Source organism: Hippocampus bargibanti, linkage group LG03, assembly GCF_051943395.1.
Source record: "Hippocampus bargibanti isolate YZ-2025 linkage group LG03, ASM5194339v1, whole genome shotgun sequence".
Classification (NCBI taxonomy): domain Eukaryota; kingdom Metazoa; phylum Chordata; class Actinopteri; order Syngnathiformes; family Syngnathidae; genus Hippocampus; species Hippocampus bargibanti.
In genome coordinates this window covers 5,038,913-5,054,434 of record NC_142736.1, presented here as the reverse complement: position 1 = coordinate 5,054,434, position 15,522 = coordinate 5,038,913, and the positions used below count along the sequence as shown (strand labels likewise).

The following is a 15,522-nucleotide window of genomic DNA, read 5'->3' as shown; positions in this document are numbered from 1 at the left end:
AGCTCGCTACTATAAAGCTAATAGCCAGATAGAAGCCTGATAGCTAATATGTTTCCTGACTCAAATAGCTAGATTGCTAGCTAGCTAATAGATAGCTAGGTTGCTATCTAGCTAGCTAATAGCTAGCTAGATAGCTAATATGTTTCCTGACACAAATATCAGGCTTGCTAGCTAGCTAATAGATAGATAGCTCGCTACTATATAGCTAATAGCCAGATAGAAGCCTGATAGCTAATATGTTTCCTGACTCAAATAGCTAGATTGCTAGCTAGCTAGTTATCTAGATAGCTAACAGCTAGCTAGATAGCTAATATGTTTCCTGACTCAAATAGCTAGATTGCTAGCTAGCTAATAGATAGATAGCTTGCTATCTAGATAGCTAATAGCTAGCTAGATAGCTAATATGTTTCTTGACTCAAATATCAGGCTTGCTAGCTAGCTAATAGATAGATAGCTCGCTACTATATAGCTAATAGCCAACTAGCTAGCTAGATAGCTAATGTTTCCTGACACAAATAACTAGCTCGAAAAGCTAGCTAATGTATATATAGCTCGCTATCTACATAGCTAATAGCCAGCTAGATAGCTAATATATAGCTCGCTATCTAGGTAGCTAATAGCCAGCTAACTAACTAGGTAATATGTTTCCTGACTCCATAGCTAGCGCGCTAGCTAGCTAATAGATAGATAGCTCGCTATCTAGATAAATAATAGCTAGCTAGATGGGTAATATGTTTCCTGACTCAAATAGCTAGCGCGCTAGCTAGCTAATAGATAGATAGCTGGCTATCCAGATAGTAAATAGCCAGCTAGCCAGCCACAACATTGAGTATTTCCTATTTTGACGATTTTTGACTTATTGTTTTTATTGGAAACCATAATTTTCATGAATAAACCGGAACTCGGAATTGAATCATGAAAACCGTACTCATTACGGCAAAACCGGAGTTGCTGGCAGGTAAGCACACACATAAAAAAGTCTTCTTTATCTCCCCGGTGAGTTTGACGCACGCCAAAGCAGCGGCTCATTGCCCGCCGCGTTCCCCCGTACGATGCAAACGCAATCAAGCTGGCAATTAGCGCACTCGCCCCAATTAGCGCATGCGTAATTGCATGAAGGAGAAACAGACGTAGCACCGATCTCATCTTAGAATTACACACACATGGCCGCCCTCTGCGTCCGATGTCATGGTTAAGCAGATTGACGGATGGCGACGAGAATACCTGTCTCTGGGCGAGTCAATGCGGGGGGGCGTTTTGCCAAAATATGGACAACAAGCGCATATGTGAAAGCTCCCCGGAGGTCACGACCCACCTCGGGGTGGCCTTAGGCCCCCAAGCTAGCATGCGGGACAGCAAGTTGGCATTTGCACCATCAAAACTAATCAGCGTGATTGCAGAACGTAATAATAATAATAATAATAATAATAATAATAATAATAATAATAATAATAATAAGACATTTCATTTATAAGCGCTGTTCAAATCTCTCAAGGTCACTTTATAGTCACAGGATACGTTTTTCTGTGGTTGAGCAGCGGCAGCCACACGCGCCTGCGTTCACTCAACCCGGAAGTAACTAAAATAGGTAAAAAGGTAGCTAGCTAATAGATAGTTAGCGAGATAGCTAACTAGATAGGCAGCCAGCTAATATATAGCTAGCTAGATAGCCAGACAGCTATCCAGTTAGCTAATAGATAGCAAATAGATAGCTAGCTAGCATATGAGCAAAATTGATAACAAAGGCAAGAAAAATAAATAAATAAAACGCGCCAGCGTTCACTCAACCCAAAATAACTTCACCTCGAAAGGTGGAGGACTTTGATTCGCTGGGGCGACCCCTTGAAGGGAAAAGCCGAAAGGAAAAAAAGAGGAGATAGAAAGCTAGCTAGCTAATACATAGCTAATAGATAGTTAGCCTGATAGCTAGCTAGATAGCCAGCCAGCCAGTTAGCTAATAGATAGCAAATAGAAATCAATAGATAGCAAATTGATAGCTAGCTAGCATATGAGCAGAATTGATAACAAAGGTAGTTTAAGAAAAATAAGTAAAATAAACGCGCCGGCATTCACTGAATCCGGAAGAAACCCAAATAGATAGAAATCTAATAGATAGCTAATAGATAGCTGTCTAGATAACCAGCCAGCTAGATAGCCAATAGATAGCTAGCCAGCCACCCAGATAGCTAACAGATAGCTAGCTAGAAAGCCAGCCATATAGCTAATAAATAGCCAGCTAGGTAGCTAATAAAACCAATGAACAGTTTTGCTAGCAAGCGCAATTACGTTGTGTGAAACAAAAGTGGACATGTGGATGTCTGCCCTGAAAGATAATTGTTCTATAGTTCTAGTTTCTTTTAAGATTTAGAAACAAAATGTAGTAGTTGTTTTTTTTTTTTGGGGGGGGGGGGAGGGCGCTCTCTAGTTTTAATTTCCTTAATGAAATCCCGATTCCAACGCACCAGAAGGAAGCGGCCATGGCAATCAAGGCGCTCCAAGTCAAGCTTGATCCAGTGATACCTCGGCTTAGCTAACGCTTTAGCTAACGAACATTTCGCTTTACGAACATTAAATTCGCGAGAATATAATCTTGGTTTACGAGCTAGTTTTCGGGAAACACACACAGCGCCACGGTGGTTGGTTGACTAGTTGTCGTCACACCTTTTCTTTAGGTGCAGATGTGGTTTGTTATTGAGTGGAGTACTTTTGCTATTATGGGACTGAAAAAGACCCGACCACAGGCTAGTGTTAAGAGGTTGAAAAACTTAATGAAAAGCAGCTAGCAGGGGACAGTGTGAGTGAGTGTATTATCGTAGAGAAAGCACGGCAACTTCAGTCGGATATCATCAAGAGGCAACTACATCAACGACCATCACAAAGGTATATAAAATGACTTTATTATACAGGACAGTTTATTTCTTTAATTACAATACAATAGCATATACATAAAATAAAGTATATTTTGAGTAGTTTTAAGGCTTATTTAGTAGAAAATTTTGTTTTATGGGGACCTGGAAATGGATTATGTCATGATCTGGTTGGCAACCAACGGGTGGCGCTATCGGCCTTGCCTGCACCTGCAAAGGTGCTGGTCGTCCCGATCAGTGGCAGATTGCCACATTCGGATTGGCGACCAAAGGGTAGCGCTGTCAGCCCTGCTTGCAGCCTCGCAGGTGCTGGTCGATCTAATCAGTGGCAGTCAGAAGGACTCCCGGCAAGACCATTCGGCGTCGGGTCATTGTATGCATTGTTTATGCATTGTATGCTGTGCATGTGTATTTTTCTGTTCAAATGATTTTAACGTTTTAGATTTTGTTCCGGTTGACTTTATTTTAATACAATTTCTCAAATACAACGTGCTGCTCCCTCCTGCCTGCTTTTTGGGATCCACGACTGCCATCACCACCTTGTAAAAATTCTCATTTTTACTGGTTTCCTATGGGAAATTAATGTTTGGATGACACACTTTTTACCTTACACACACTTTTTACCTTACACACACTTTCTGGGAACCAATTAGTTCGTAAGCTTTTTTTTTTGTACTTCAGTAACAACAGTTGTTTCACAAAAACATCAGTTTGGGACCACTGTGTGAAGAAAAATAGCTTTTGGGGGGTTTTCTTTGCATTTATGGCCACTCAAACTATGAAATTAGACCGAACGGGGGCCTTATGACAGCTAAATTCGCAATTTGTTTAGCGAAGAAATCCACCCTGAGTCACGCGCATAAAATGACATATAGCACATTTTATTTCTTTCATTACAATACAATAGCACATTTATTATACCGTAAAGTCTCGTTATATCGATATCGGATATAGCGATAGTCCCGGTTATATCGATACTATTTCGATGCACGCACGGAAAAAATTACATGCAAACAGGGTCGGATATATCGATAGTCCCGGTTATATCGATATTTTTTCGGACTCCCTTGAATATCGAGATAACGAGACTTTACTGTACATAATATAATGTATATTTTGTGTAGTTTTAAGGCTTATTTTGTAGAAAATTATCTTTTATATGGACCTGGGAACAGATTATTCTCATTTTAATGGTTTCCTATGGCAAATTAATGTTTGGAAGACACACTTTTCACCGTACACACACTTTCTGGGAACCAATTAGTTCGTAAGCTTTTTTTTGTACTTCAGTAACAACCATACAACAGTTGTTTCACAAAAACATCAGTTTGGGACCACTGTGTGAAGAAAAATAGCTTTTTGGGGGTTTTCTTTGCATTTATGGCCACTCAAACTATGAAATTAGACCGAACGGGGGCCTTATGACGGCTAAATTCCCAATTTGTTTAGCGAAGAAATCCACCCTGAGTCACGCGCATAAAATGACATATAGTACATTTCTTTCATTACAATACAATAGCACATTTATTATACATAATATAATGTATATTTTGTGTAGTTTTAAGGCTTATTTTGTAGAAAATTATCTTTTATATGGACCTGGGAACAGATTATTCTCATTTTAATGGTTTCCTATGCGAAATTAATGTTTGGAAGACACACTTTTTACCTTACACACACTTTCTGGGAACCAATTAGTTCGTAACTTTTTTTTTGTACTTCAGTAACAACCATACAACAGTTGTTTCACAAAAACATCAGTTTGGGACCACTGTGTGAAGAAAAATAGCTTTTGGGGAGTTTTCTTTGCATTTATGGCCACTCAAACTATGAAATTAGACCGAACGGGGGCCTTATGACGGCTAAATTCCCAATTTGTTTAGCGAAGAAATCCACCCTGAGTCACACGCATAAAATGACATATGATACATTTCTTTCATTACAATACAATAGCACATTTATTATACATAATATAATGTATATTTTGTGTAGTTTTAAGGCTTATTTTGTAGAAAATTATCTTTTATATGGACCTGGGAACAGATTATTCTCATTTTAATGGTTTCCTATGGGAAATTAATGTTTGGAAGACACACTTTTCGCCTTACACACACTTTCTGGGAACCAATTAAGTTTGTAAACTGAGGTATCACTGTATTTAGTTTTATCAGTGAGCCAGATGCAATCATCAAAAGAGACATTGGTTCCCCACCCCTGGGTTAGAAGAACAATCAAGGAGGCCACACCTTGATTCATCGTGACGTGGATACGCACAGGCGCAAAGCTCCACACAAGAACTTGCCAATCGTTCCCGAGTGACTCTGTCGACACTACCAAGCCAAGTGAGCGGATCTTAAGAATCTTCAGAGCGGGACCAACATCTCACTCAAAACCACCAACAGGACGGTAAGTAGCAATTCAGACTTTTGGGATTTCGGCTTTCTTTGCTTGTTAGATCAAAAATTGCCTTGTGGATGACAAAAAAACTCATTTTCCAGCTTTCTTAAATTTTTCAGTGACGCAATAAGATTTCATCATTGGATTGGATTGGATTGGATTGGATGAGGCTTTATGAGTATTGCAGCTGAGAAATTGACATTTCACAGCAAAAAAGTGATGAAAAGAAGAGAAAAGGAAAGAAAGAAGTAGAAAAACAAAATACAGGAGCTGCTGGAAAAGGCAGCCACTCTCGTGGCGCCATCTTGAAGTCAAAAGAACAAAAAAAAAAGCCTAAATAACAAATAATATGACACAGGGAGTCATTCATTCTTCAGCACTTGCTGTACCCTCTTTGTGACATGAAGCGGTTCTAGATGAAAAAGGAGAGGATCAAAGCATCCTTTTCACCAGTGGATCAGGGACGTCATGCTAAAAAATGTGCACGTCTGATACAAGCTCAATTTTGAAAGCAAACACGAATCTCCTGTTCAATGTCAATAATAATAATAATAATAATAATAATAATAATAATAATAATAATAATAATAATAATAATAATGAAGAAAAAGAATTCATTTGATTTCTAAGCGGCTTTCCAAACTCTTAAGGTCATTTTACAGTCACAGGATTTTTTTTTCTGTGGGTGAGCAGTGGCAGCCACACGCGCCAGCGTTCACTCAACCAATAATAATAATAATAATAATGTATTTTATTTATAAGCGTCTTTAAAATTTACGCCGAGCGTGTTCATATGAGCATAGATAAATTCATTAAAAAAAATCAAAATAAAATTAAAACAGAGTTAGCTATTAGCTAGCGAGCTAGCTTTCTACCAATTTGAGTTACTTTCGGGTTGAGTGAACGATGGCGCGTGGCTACCGCTGCTCACCCAAAGAAAAACTGATCCTGTGACTGTGAACTGACCTTGAGAGTTTTGAAAGACGCTTAGAAATGAAATGTATTATTATTATCATTATTATTAATGCGTATTATGCTCAACAGATGGCCGCCTCTTTGGAATGCACCAGTGACGGTCCGCCGGTGGGCGCCACCATCATCTTCTCCGTCCAGAAGGAAGCGGACGGTCTGTTGGAGGCCCTCGCCACGTTCCAGGTAAAGTCCGCTTGGCGGGAAGCGGCCACCGCAATCTTGGCCTCGCAATCTTGGCCTCGCCCCGCAGGAAAAACACCCCCGCCTAGTTGGCGTGGAGCCGCGCAAGTCCGAGCGCCCCGATGCCGATTTTGAGATCTTGGTGCACGGCGGCGGCGATCGCCATCAGCTGGCAGAATTGACGCGACTTCTGGGCAAGCACGCCGCCGCAGTGGAGGTCTTGTCCCAAAGCCACGCCCACGTCGACGATGAGGGTCCCGTTCCCGACGGTGAGGCCCCCATAACTCACGTGACCCCCCGTTTCCCCGCGACCTTTTCGTGTCTCTGTCGGCTTGCAAATTGGCCCGCTAGCTGGCGAGCTAATTCTCTTTCTCGTCAGATAACTCGCTAATTCCTTACATCACTGTTGTCAAAGTCAAGGCCTACGAGCCAAATCTGGCCCGCCACATTATTTTATTCGGCCCGCGAAAGCAAGTTCAATTTGTGAAATTCCATGTTCATCTATCAAGCTAGCTAGCGAGCTAATTCTTTTTGTAGTCAGATAACTCGCTAATCCCTTAAATGATAGTTGTCAAAGACAAGGCCCAGGGGCCAGATCCGGCCCGCCACCTCATTTCATTCGGCCCGCGAAAGCAAATTAAATTTGAGAACTTCCAGGTTCCACTATCGAGCTAGCTAGCGAGCTAATTCTCTTTCTATTCAATTTGATGGCTAATCCCTTACATTAAAATTGCCAACGTGAAGGCCCGCATTAGCCCGGTCAGTGACCTGGCTAATCCCTTACATTACAGGTGTCCAAGTCAAGGCCCAGGGGGCAAATCTGGCCCACTACCTCATTTTATTCGGCCCGCAAAAGCAAATTAAATTTGTGGAATTCCATGTTCATCTTGAGCTAGCTAGCGAGCTAATTCTCTTTCTAGTCAGATAATTTTCCAATCCCTTACATCATAACTGTCAAATTCAAGGCCCGGGGGCCAAATCTGGCCCGCCACCTCATTTTATTCGGCCCGCGAAAGCAAATAAAATTTGAGAACTTCCAGGTTCCACTATCGAGCTAGCTAGCGAGCTAATTCTCTTTCTATTCGTCTTGCTGGCTGATCCCTTACATTAAAATTGCCAACGTGAAGGCCCGGTGGCCAAACCTGGCCCACCACCTCATTTTATTCGGGCCGCTAAAGCAAATTAAATTTGTGAAATTCCATGTTCATCTATCGAGCTAGCTAGCTGGCTAATCCCTTACATCATGTTGTCCAAGTCAAGGCCCGGGGGCCAAATCTGGCCCACAACCTCATTTTATTCGGCCCTCGAAAGCAAATTAAATTTGTGAAATTCCATGTCCATCTATCGAGCTAGCCAGCTAGCTAATTGTCTTTCTAGTCAGATAACTCACTAATCCCTTCCATCATAGTTGTCAAAGTCAAGGCCCAGGGGCCAAATCGGGCCCGCCACCTCATTTGATGCCACGTCAAATCAAACATGGAAAATTCCATGTTCATCTGTCGAACTAGCAAGCGACTGCGCTAGAAAGTGATCGAGTTAGTTAGCAAGCTAGCTATCGCTCTTTCTATTGAGCTATCTGGCTAATCCTTTACATCGCAGGTGTCCAAGTCAAGGCCCAGGGGCCAAATCTGGCCCGCCACATCATTTTATTCGGCCTGTGAATTGAAAACTAAAAATGACGAACCCATCAAAGCCGAAACGTCAACCCTAATCGCGGCGTTTGATTTCAGAGTGGCGCGCCATTCCGTGGTTCCCCAAGAAGATTGGCGATCTGGACTTTTGCAAGCAGGTTCTGATGTACGGCTCCGATTTGGACGCCGACCATCCGGTTTGTTTTGGGCTCCAAAAACAGAAAAAATAAAAGCGAGCGACGCGCCGTCTCGACGAAACAACAAGCGAGACGTCTTTGCAGGGATTTCGAGACGCCACCTACCGCAAAAGAAGGAGCTACTTTGCCCATTTAGCTCGCAGCTACAAACAGTAAGTTGAAGCCTTTTTCATTTCCTGTCGTCCCACCTGCGGCTAATCCTTCCGTGGGGGGCTACTAAACCGCAGCTGTGAGCCGATACCACGCGTGGACTACACGGTGGAGGAGGTCCAGACCTGGTCTCGGGTCTTCCGCGAGCTCCACCAACTTTACCCGATCCATGCCTGCAAGGAGTTCCTCGGCAACCTCCCCCTGCTGGCCCGACACTGCAACTACAAGGAGGACAACATCCCCCAGCTGGAGGACGTCTCGCGCTTCCTCCAAGGCGCCGCAAATCGCACAACACTCGCAAACACCACATTCACACCAAGAGCCACAATCAGAATCAGAATCAGGAATTTGTCTCCTGTAGAACACGCTGCGCTAGTATCATCATACGAAAAAAAGGCCTCAATGTTCTTATGATGATACTTGTGCCGCGAGTAAGAAAAAATGCCTCAATTTTCTTATGATGATACTAGTGCCGCGAGTAAGAAAAAATGCCTCAGTTTTCTTATGATGATACTAGTGCAGTGTGTTTAGACTCTAAACAGTAGCCCAAATTTGGGTTACTGTTTAGAGTCGAAATAGTAACCTAAACAGGACTGTATAGTGCCTCAATTGTCTCATGATGATACTAGTGCAGCGTGTTTAGACTCTAACCAGTAACCCAAATTTGGGATACTGTTTAGACTCTAACCAGTAACCCAAATTTGGGATACAGTTTAGACTCTAAACAGTAACCTAAATAGAACTGTATAGTGCCTCAATTTACTCATGATGATACTAGTGCAGCGTGTTTAGACTCTAAACAGTAACCCACATTTGAGTTACTGTCTAGACTCTAAACAGTAACCCAAATAGAACTGTATTGTGCCTCAATTTTTCTTATGATGATACATAGTGCAGCGTGTTTAGACTCCAAACAGTAACCCACATTTGGGTTACTGTTTAGACTCTAAACAGTAACCCAAATAGAACTGTATAGTGCCAAAAAAGAACTGTATAGTGCCTCTATGTTCTTATGATGATACTAGTGCATGTTTACACTCGAAACAGTAACCCAATTTCGGATTACTGTTTAGAATCTACACAGTAACCCAGTAACCCAAATAGAACTGTATAGTGCCTCAATTTTCCTCTGACGATACTAGTGTAGCGTGTTTAGACTCTAAACACGCTGCACTAGTATCATCATAAGAAAATTGAGGCACTATACATATTTATTTAGGTTACTGTTTAGAGTCTAAACAGTAACCCAAATAGAACTGTATTGTGCCTCCATTTTTCTTATGATGATACTAGTGCAGCATGTTCTACCAGAGGACATTTAGTGAGTTACTGGCAACAGCAGAAGAAGCTGTTTAAATGTCTGCTGGATTTTGGTGCGCATGGATCACTCGTGCCTGTCTGAGGGAAGTAACTGGAAAAGGTGGTGGGCAGGGTGTGGAGGGTCCAGTCGGATTTTCCGCAACCTTGTTTTGATTCTTGCACTGAATCAGAATCACAATTGTCTTTATTGGCCAAGTATGTAGAACACAAAGAATTTGCAAGCAAGCTAGCAAGGGATTTGTCTGCGGTAGAACACGCTGCACGAGTATCATCATAAGTAAAATGGAGGCACTAGACAGTCTATTTGGGTTACTGTTTCGAGAGTGCATGGCGACGGTGGAAGAAGCTGCTTTAAATGTCTGTTGGATTTGGTGCGAATTTGGATACGTAGCGCCTGCCTGAGGGGAGTCGCTGGAAAAGGTGGTGGGCAGGATGCGGAGGGTCCAGTAGGATTTTCGATGTAGAAAAACAAAATACAGGCGCTACTGTAAAGACTGTCCGGCTAATTTTTGTGACTGTGTGTGTTCTTAGAGCGCTCGGGCTTCAGCCTCCGTCCAGTGTCCGGCTACTTGTCCCCCCGAGATTTCCTGGCAGGTTGTGAGTTTTGCATGACGCTAGATCGCAGCTGGCGGATGCCTTCCGACCTCACCGAAACCCCCCCGGCCCGTCCGCCCCCTCTTTTTCTTGGCAGGCTTGGCCTTTCGAGTGTTCCACTGCACCCAGTACGTCCGCCACAGCTCGGACCCGTCCTACACCCCTGAACCGTGAGTCCAAATGCACAAAGGGTCCGGAAGGGGGAAAGGGTTCTTAATAAATAGCAAATAGCTTGCTAGCTTTTAGTCCTTTTCATCTAAACGTCAAATGAAAACGAGGACTTGATTGCTTCGCGGCTACGCTAGCAACTGTCCGTTGAAGTCCACGCAAGAGTCTCGAGCACCGTTTCTAAATAACAGTTGCTAGCGTAGCCGTGGAACAATCAAGTCCTCGTTTTCACTTGACGTTTGGATGAAAAGGACTAAAAGCTAGCTAGCTATTTGCTATCTATTTGCTATTTATTAGCTGGCTAGTCAGCTAGATAGCTGGCTCACTAGCTGTCTGGCTGGCCAGCAGGCTATCTAGCTGGCTGGCCAACTAGCTTTCTGGCTGGCTAGCAGGCTATCTATATGTATATCTATTAGCTACATAGCTAACTAGCTTTCAAGCTAGCTAGCTTTCTAGTTAGCTAGCGAGCTAGCTCTCGCTATCTATTAGCTAGCTAGCTTTTTATCTATTTGAGTAACTTTGAGTAACTTGTGTGTGAGTGAATGCTGGGGCATGTGGCTGCCGCTGCTCACCCGAAGAAAAACTTATCCTGTGACTGTAAAGTGACCTTGAGAGTTTTGAAAGGCACTTAGAAATGAAATGTATGATGATGATGATTATTATTATTATTATTATTATTATTATTATTATTATTAGCTGGCTAGATAGCTATATAGCTGGCTCGCTAGCTATCTAGTTGGCTAGCTAGCTATCTAGCTGGCTGGCTAGCTGGCTTTCTAACTGGCTAGCAAGCTATCTATCTGTAAATCTATTAGCTATATAGCTAGCTAGCTTTCTAGCTAGCTAGATTAAGCTCTCTTTTAGCTAGCTGGCTGGCTTTCTATCAATATAAGTCACTTCCGGGATGAGTGAACGCTGGCGCATGTGGCTGCCGCTGCTCACCCGCAGAAAAACTTATCCTGTGACTGTGAAGTGACCTTGAGAGTTTTGAAATGCACTTAGAAAAGAAATGTATTATTATTATTATTATTATTATTATTATTATTATTATTATTATTATTATTATTAGCTAGATAGCTAGCTATATAGTTGGCTAGCTAGATATCTGGCTGGCTGGATAGTTGGCTTTCTAGCTGGCTAGCAATCTATCTATCTGTGTATCTACGAGCTATATAGCTAGCTAGTGAGAAAATTGGCTATCTATTAGCTAGCTAGCTGGCTTTCTATCTATTTAAGTAACTTCCGGGGTGAGTGAATGCTGGCGCGTGTGGCTCACACGCAGAAAATGCTTCTCCTGTGACTGTAAAGTGACCTTGAGAGTTTTGAAAAGTGCTTAGAAATGAAATGTATTATTATTTAATATCGGCGGGCCGCCGCAGGGACGCGTGCCACGAGCTGCTGGGCCACGTGCCGCTGCTGGCCGAGCCGAGCTTCGCGCAGTTCTCGCAGGAGATGGGCCTGGCGTCGCTGGGCGCCGCCGACGAGGCCGTGCGCCAACTGGCCACAGTAAGTGGCGAGGCGCCTCCTAGCGGGAAGTCGCTAGCCTGCCTGGAGCTCTCATCTGCGTCCCCATGACCCCACAGTGCTACTTCTTCACCGTGGAATTTGGACTCTGTGAGCAGGACGGGAGTCTTCGCGCCTATGGGGCAGGCCTGTTGTCATCCGCCGCCGAGCTCAAGGTAGTGCAAACGCCCCCGACCTGCGCCGGATTCCACTTTTTCGAACTATTTGACCGTTAATCCTAAATCACAACTTGCAAGGTTGTGATAAACTCCCAATAAAGCAGGCAGGAGGGAGGACCAGGGTGTATGTTTGACAAATTGTATTCAATAAAGTTGGCAGAAACGAAACCCAAAGCAACAAAGTCATTAAAACAAAAATAGTCCAAAGTAGCAAACAAAACCATGACTGAAAACATGACGGCTGAAAAATTAATTGGCAGCGCCCTAGTCACTCTCGAGGACTTGCACACTGCAAGAATCCAAACAAGGACGCAGAAAAATCTTACTGGACCCTCCGCACCCTGCCCATCACCTTTTCCAGCGACTCCCCTCAGGCAGGCGTTACTGATCCATGCGCAACAAACCCAGCAGACATTTAAACAGCTTATTCTCGCAAGCCATTAACTCTTTAAACACTAACCCAAATAGAAGTGTATAGTGCCTCCATTTTTCTTATGGTGATACTAGTGCAGATTGTTTTACCAGAGACAAATTCCTTGTGTGTTCAACATACTTGGCCAATAAAGACGATTCTGATTCACTGCAAGGATAAAAACAAGGGTGCGGAAAATCCTAGTGGACCCTCTGCACCCCGCCCACCACCTTTTCCAGCGACTCCCCTCAGGCAGGCGCTACCGATCTAAATGTGCACCAAATCCAGCAGAAATTTAAACAGCTTCTTCCCGCCATTAATTCTCTAAACAGTAACCCAAATACAACTGGTATGTAAGAAGATGCGCGCACGCCTTTGATTAGCCAGCGACCAATCCGATTTTGGACCGATTGCTGTCGGTGGCACAACGACAACACACAAATGACACAAAAGACGGCAAACACTGAGCAGGTGTATACTGGCTTCCGCTCGCATTCAATTGAATCAGAATAATCTTTATTGCCACGTATGTAGAACACACAATGAATTTGTCTCTGGTAGAACACGCTGCACTAGTATCATCATAAGAAAAATGGAGGCACTAGACAGTTCTATTTAGGTTACTGTTTTGAGAGTTTATGCTGACGGAGGAAGAGGCTGTTGAAAGGTCTGCGGGATTTGCTGCGCGTGGATCAGTAGCCCCTACCTTAAAGCGGAGTCGCTGGAAAAGGTGGTGGGCAGGGTGCGGAGGGTCCAGTAACCAGTAAAACTGTTGTATCAACTTTTATACGGATGTCTTAACACGCTATAATTTTAATATAAAGAATCAGAATCATCTTTATTGCCAAGTATGTAGAACACACACGGAATTTGTCTCCGGTAGGACATACTGCACTAGTATCATCAGAAGAAAAATGCAGGCACTATCCAGTTCTATTTGGGTTACTGTTTAGAGAGTTAATGGTGACGGGGGGAGAAGCTGCTTAAATGTACCTTGGATTTGGTAGCGCCTGCCTGAGGGGAGTTGCTGGAAAAGGTGGTGGGCAGGGTGCTTATTATTTTTTCATGGTACCGATCGCCATTTTGCTATTAGCTGGTTTAGCTAGTACGTTCGAGTCGCGCATTTTCACGCCGACGTTGATGGAAATGATGAAAATGAGCCATCTTCTCACGTTTGCTTTTTTTTGCCATTTTGGGGGCATTTGTGGCTATGGGGTGATCAAGCACGCGCTGTCGGGCCAAGCCCACATTCGCCCGTTCGATCCCCAGTTGACGTGCAGCGAGGAGTGCGTGATCACCGCCTTCCAGAACGTCTACTTTGTCACGCAAACCTTTGACGACGCCAAGAACAAGATGAGGTTGGTTTCAAAGGACAAAAACGTCACCTGCTAGCGATGAAAAACAGGGAATTTTCACTTCAAAGCGCAACTTTGTTCTTGTTTTCATGTGAAAACTAGATGCGGTTCGGGGATTTCGCAAATTTAGCGTACGTATTTTGCAGGGAGTTTGCCAAGCGCATCGGGCGGCCGTTCGACGTGCGCTACGACGCGTCCACGCAGAGCGTCCACGTGCTGCGGGACGATGGCGGCGGCGTCCCCGCGCCGGCGGGAGATCTGCGTCGGCGACTGGACGCGGTGGACGACGCACTCAACAGACTCGCCAGGCGCAGCGACGCCGTGTGAGCTCAAGCGAGGCTGAAAAATTGGATAGCTAGCTATTAGCTATCTATTGGCTTGCTAGCTAGCTTTCTATCTATTTGTCTTACTATTCTATTTGAGCTAAGCTATCTAGCTTCCGGGTTGAGTGAACGCTAGCGCGTGTGGCTGCCGCTGCTCACCCACAGAAAAATGTATCCTGTGACTGTAAAGCGACCATGGGAGTTTTGAAAGGTGCTTATAAATGAAATATATTATTTATTATTATTATTATTATTATTATTATTATTATTATTATTATTATTATTATTAAAATTGCATTGGAGAAAATTTGTTTAAAAAGTCCTCAGTATATCTATGCCCCTTAGATTACTTCACAGATTACTTCACAATCAGGCTTGCTTGCTAGCTTTCTATCTATTTGTCTTACTATCTATTTGTCTTACTATCTATTAGAGTTACTTCCGGGTTGAGTGTATGCTGGCGCGTGTGGCTGCCGCCGCTCACCCACAAAAAGACTTATCCTGTGACTGTAAAGTGACCGAATTTTGAAAGGCGCTTATAAATGAAATGTACTATTATTATTATTATTATTATTGTTATTATTATTATAGAAATGAAATGGTGACTACTTTTACTTTATATGAACGTTTTCCTGTGACTGTAAAGTGACCTTGAGCGTTTTGAAAGGCGCTTATAAATGAATTGTTGTATTATTATTAAATTTATTATTGTGCCAGTTACCATTTTAGATTAGAGTTACTTCCGGGTTGAGTGAACGCTGGTGCGAATGCTGCCGCTGCACCTCCAGGTTGAGTGAAGCTGTCGCGGCTTACTGCCGCTGCTCACCCGCAGAAAAAAACTTATCCTGCGACTGTAAAGTGACCTCAAGAGTATTCAAATGCGCTTATAAATGAAATGCATCATTATTAAAACGAATACATTTCTTGAAATGGGGCAAATCGTCGCGACTTGTGCTGGACGAGGGGGGCACGCGGTGCATGCTGGGAAGAGTAGTATGACAGTTGCGTGCTCCGTTCGGCCGATTTGGGCTCTGAATACATCTACGTATAAAGAATCACGAGCACATTTACGTGACCCCAGATGATAAGATAAGCGGCATAGAAAACCACTGAATGCATTTATCGTCGGCAAAACGAGGAGAAGCGAAGGTAAAATGGCCGGAAGAGCATCGCCCACGAAGGATTTGAATGGGAGAGGCGTGCCCGGAAATGGCCCGGCGTGGCGGGCCTTGGATTGGCTGGAGGGTCTCGGGAAGGGGGGTGGAGGAGGAAGG

At 43.4% G+C, this 15,522-nt stretch overlaps 1 protein-coding gene across 1 annotated transcript; it reads left to right on the top strand.

The window, feature by feature from the left end:
* Positions 1–5,195: 5,195 nt before the first annotated feature.
* LOC148900115 (tryptophan 5-hydroxylase 1-like) lies at positions 5,196–15,142 on the top strand. Its single transcript, XM_088991739.1, is given in 12 exon segments — positions 5,196–5,273; positions 6,309–6,419; positions 6,487–6,685; positions 8,147–8,244; positions 8,329–8,396; positions 8,472–8,668; positions 10,246–10,308; positions 10,406–10,478; positions 11,856–12,025; positions 12,028–12,155; positions 13,795–13,928; positions 14,072–15,142. Coding segments are annotated over 11 exon segments (1,422 nt in total). The 5' UTR covers positions 5,196–5,273; the 3' UTR covers positions 14,253–15,142.
* Positions 15,143–15,522: the final 380 nt, after the last annotated feature.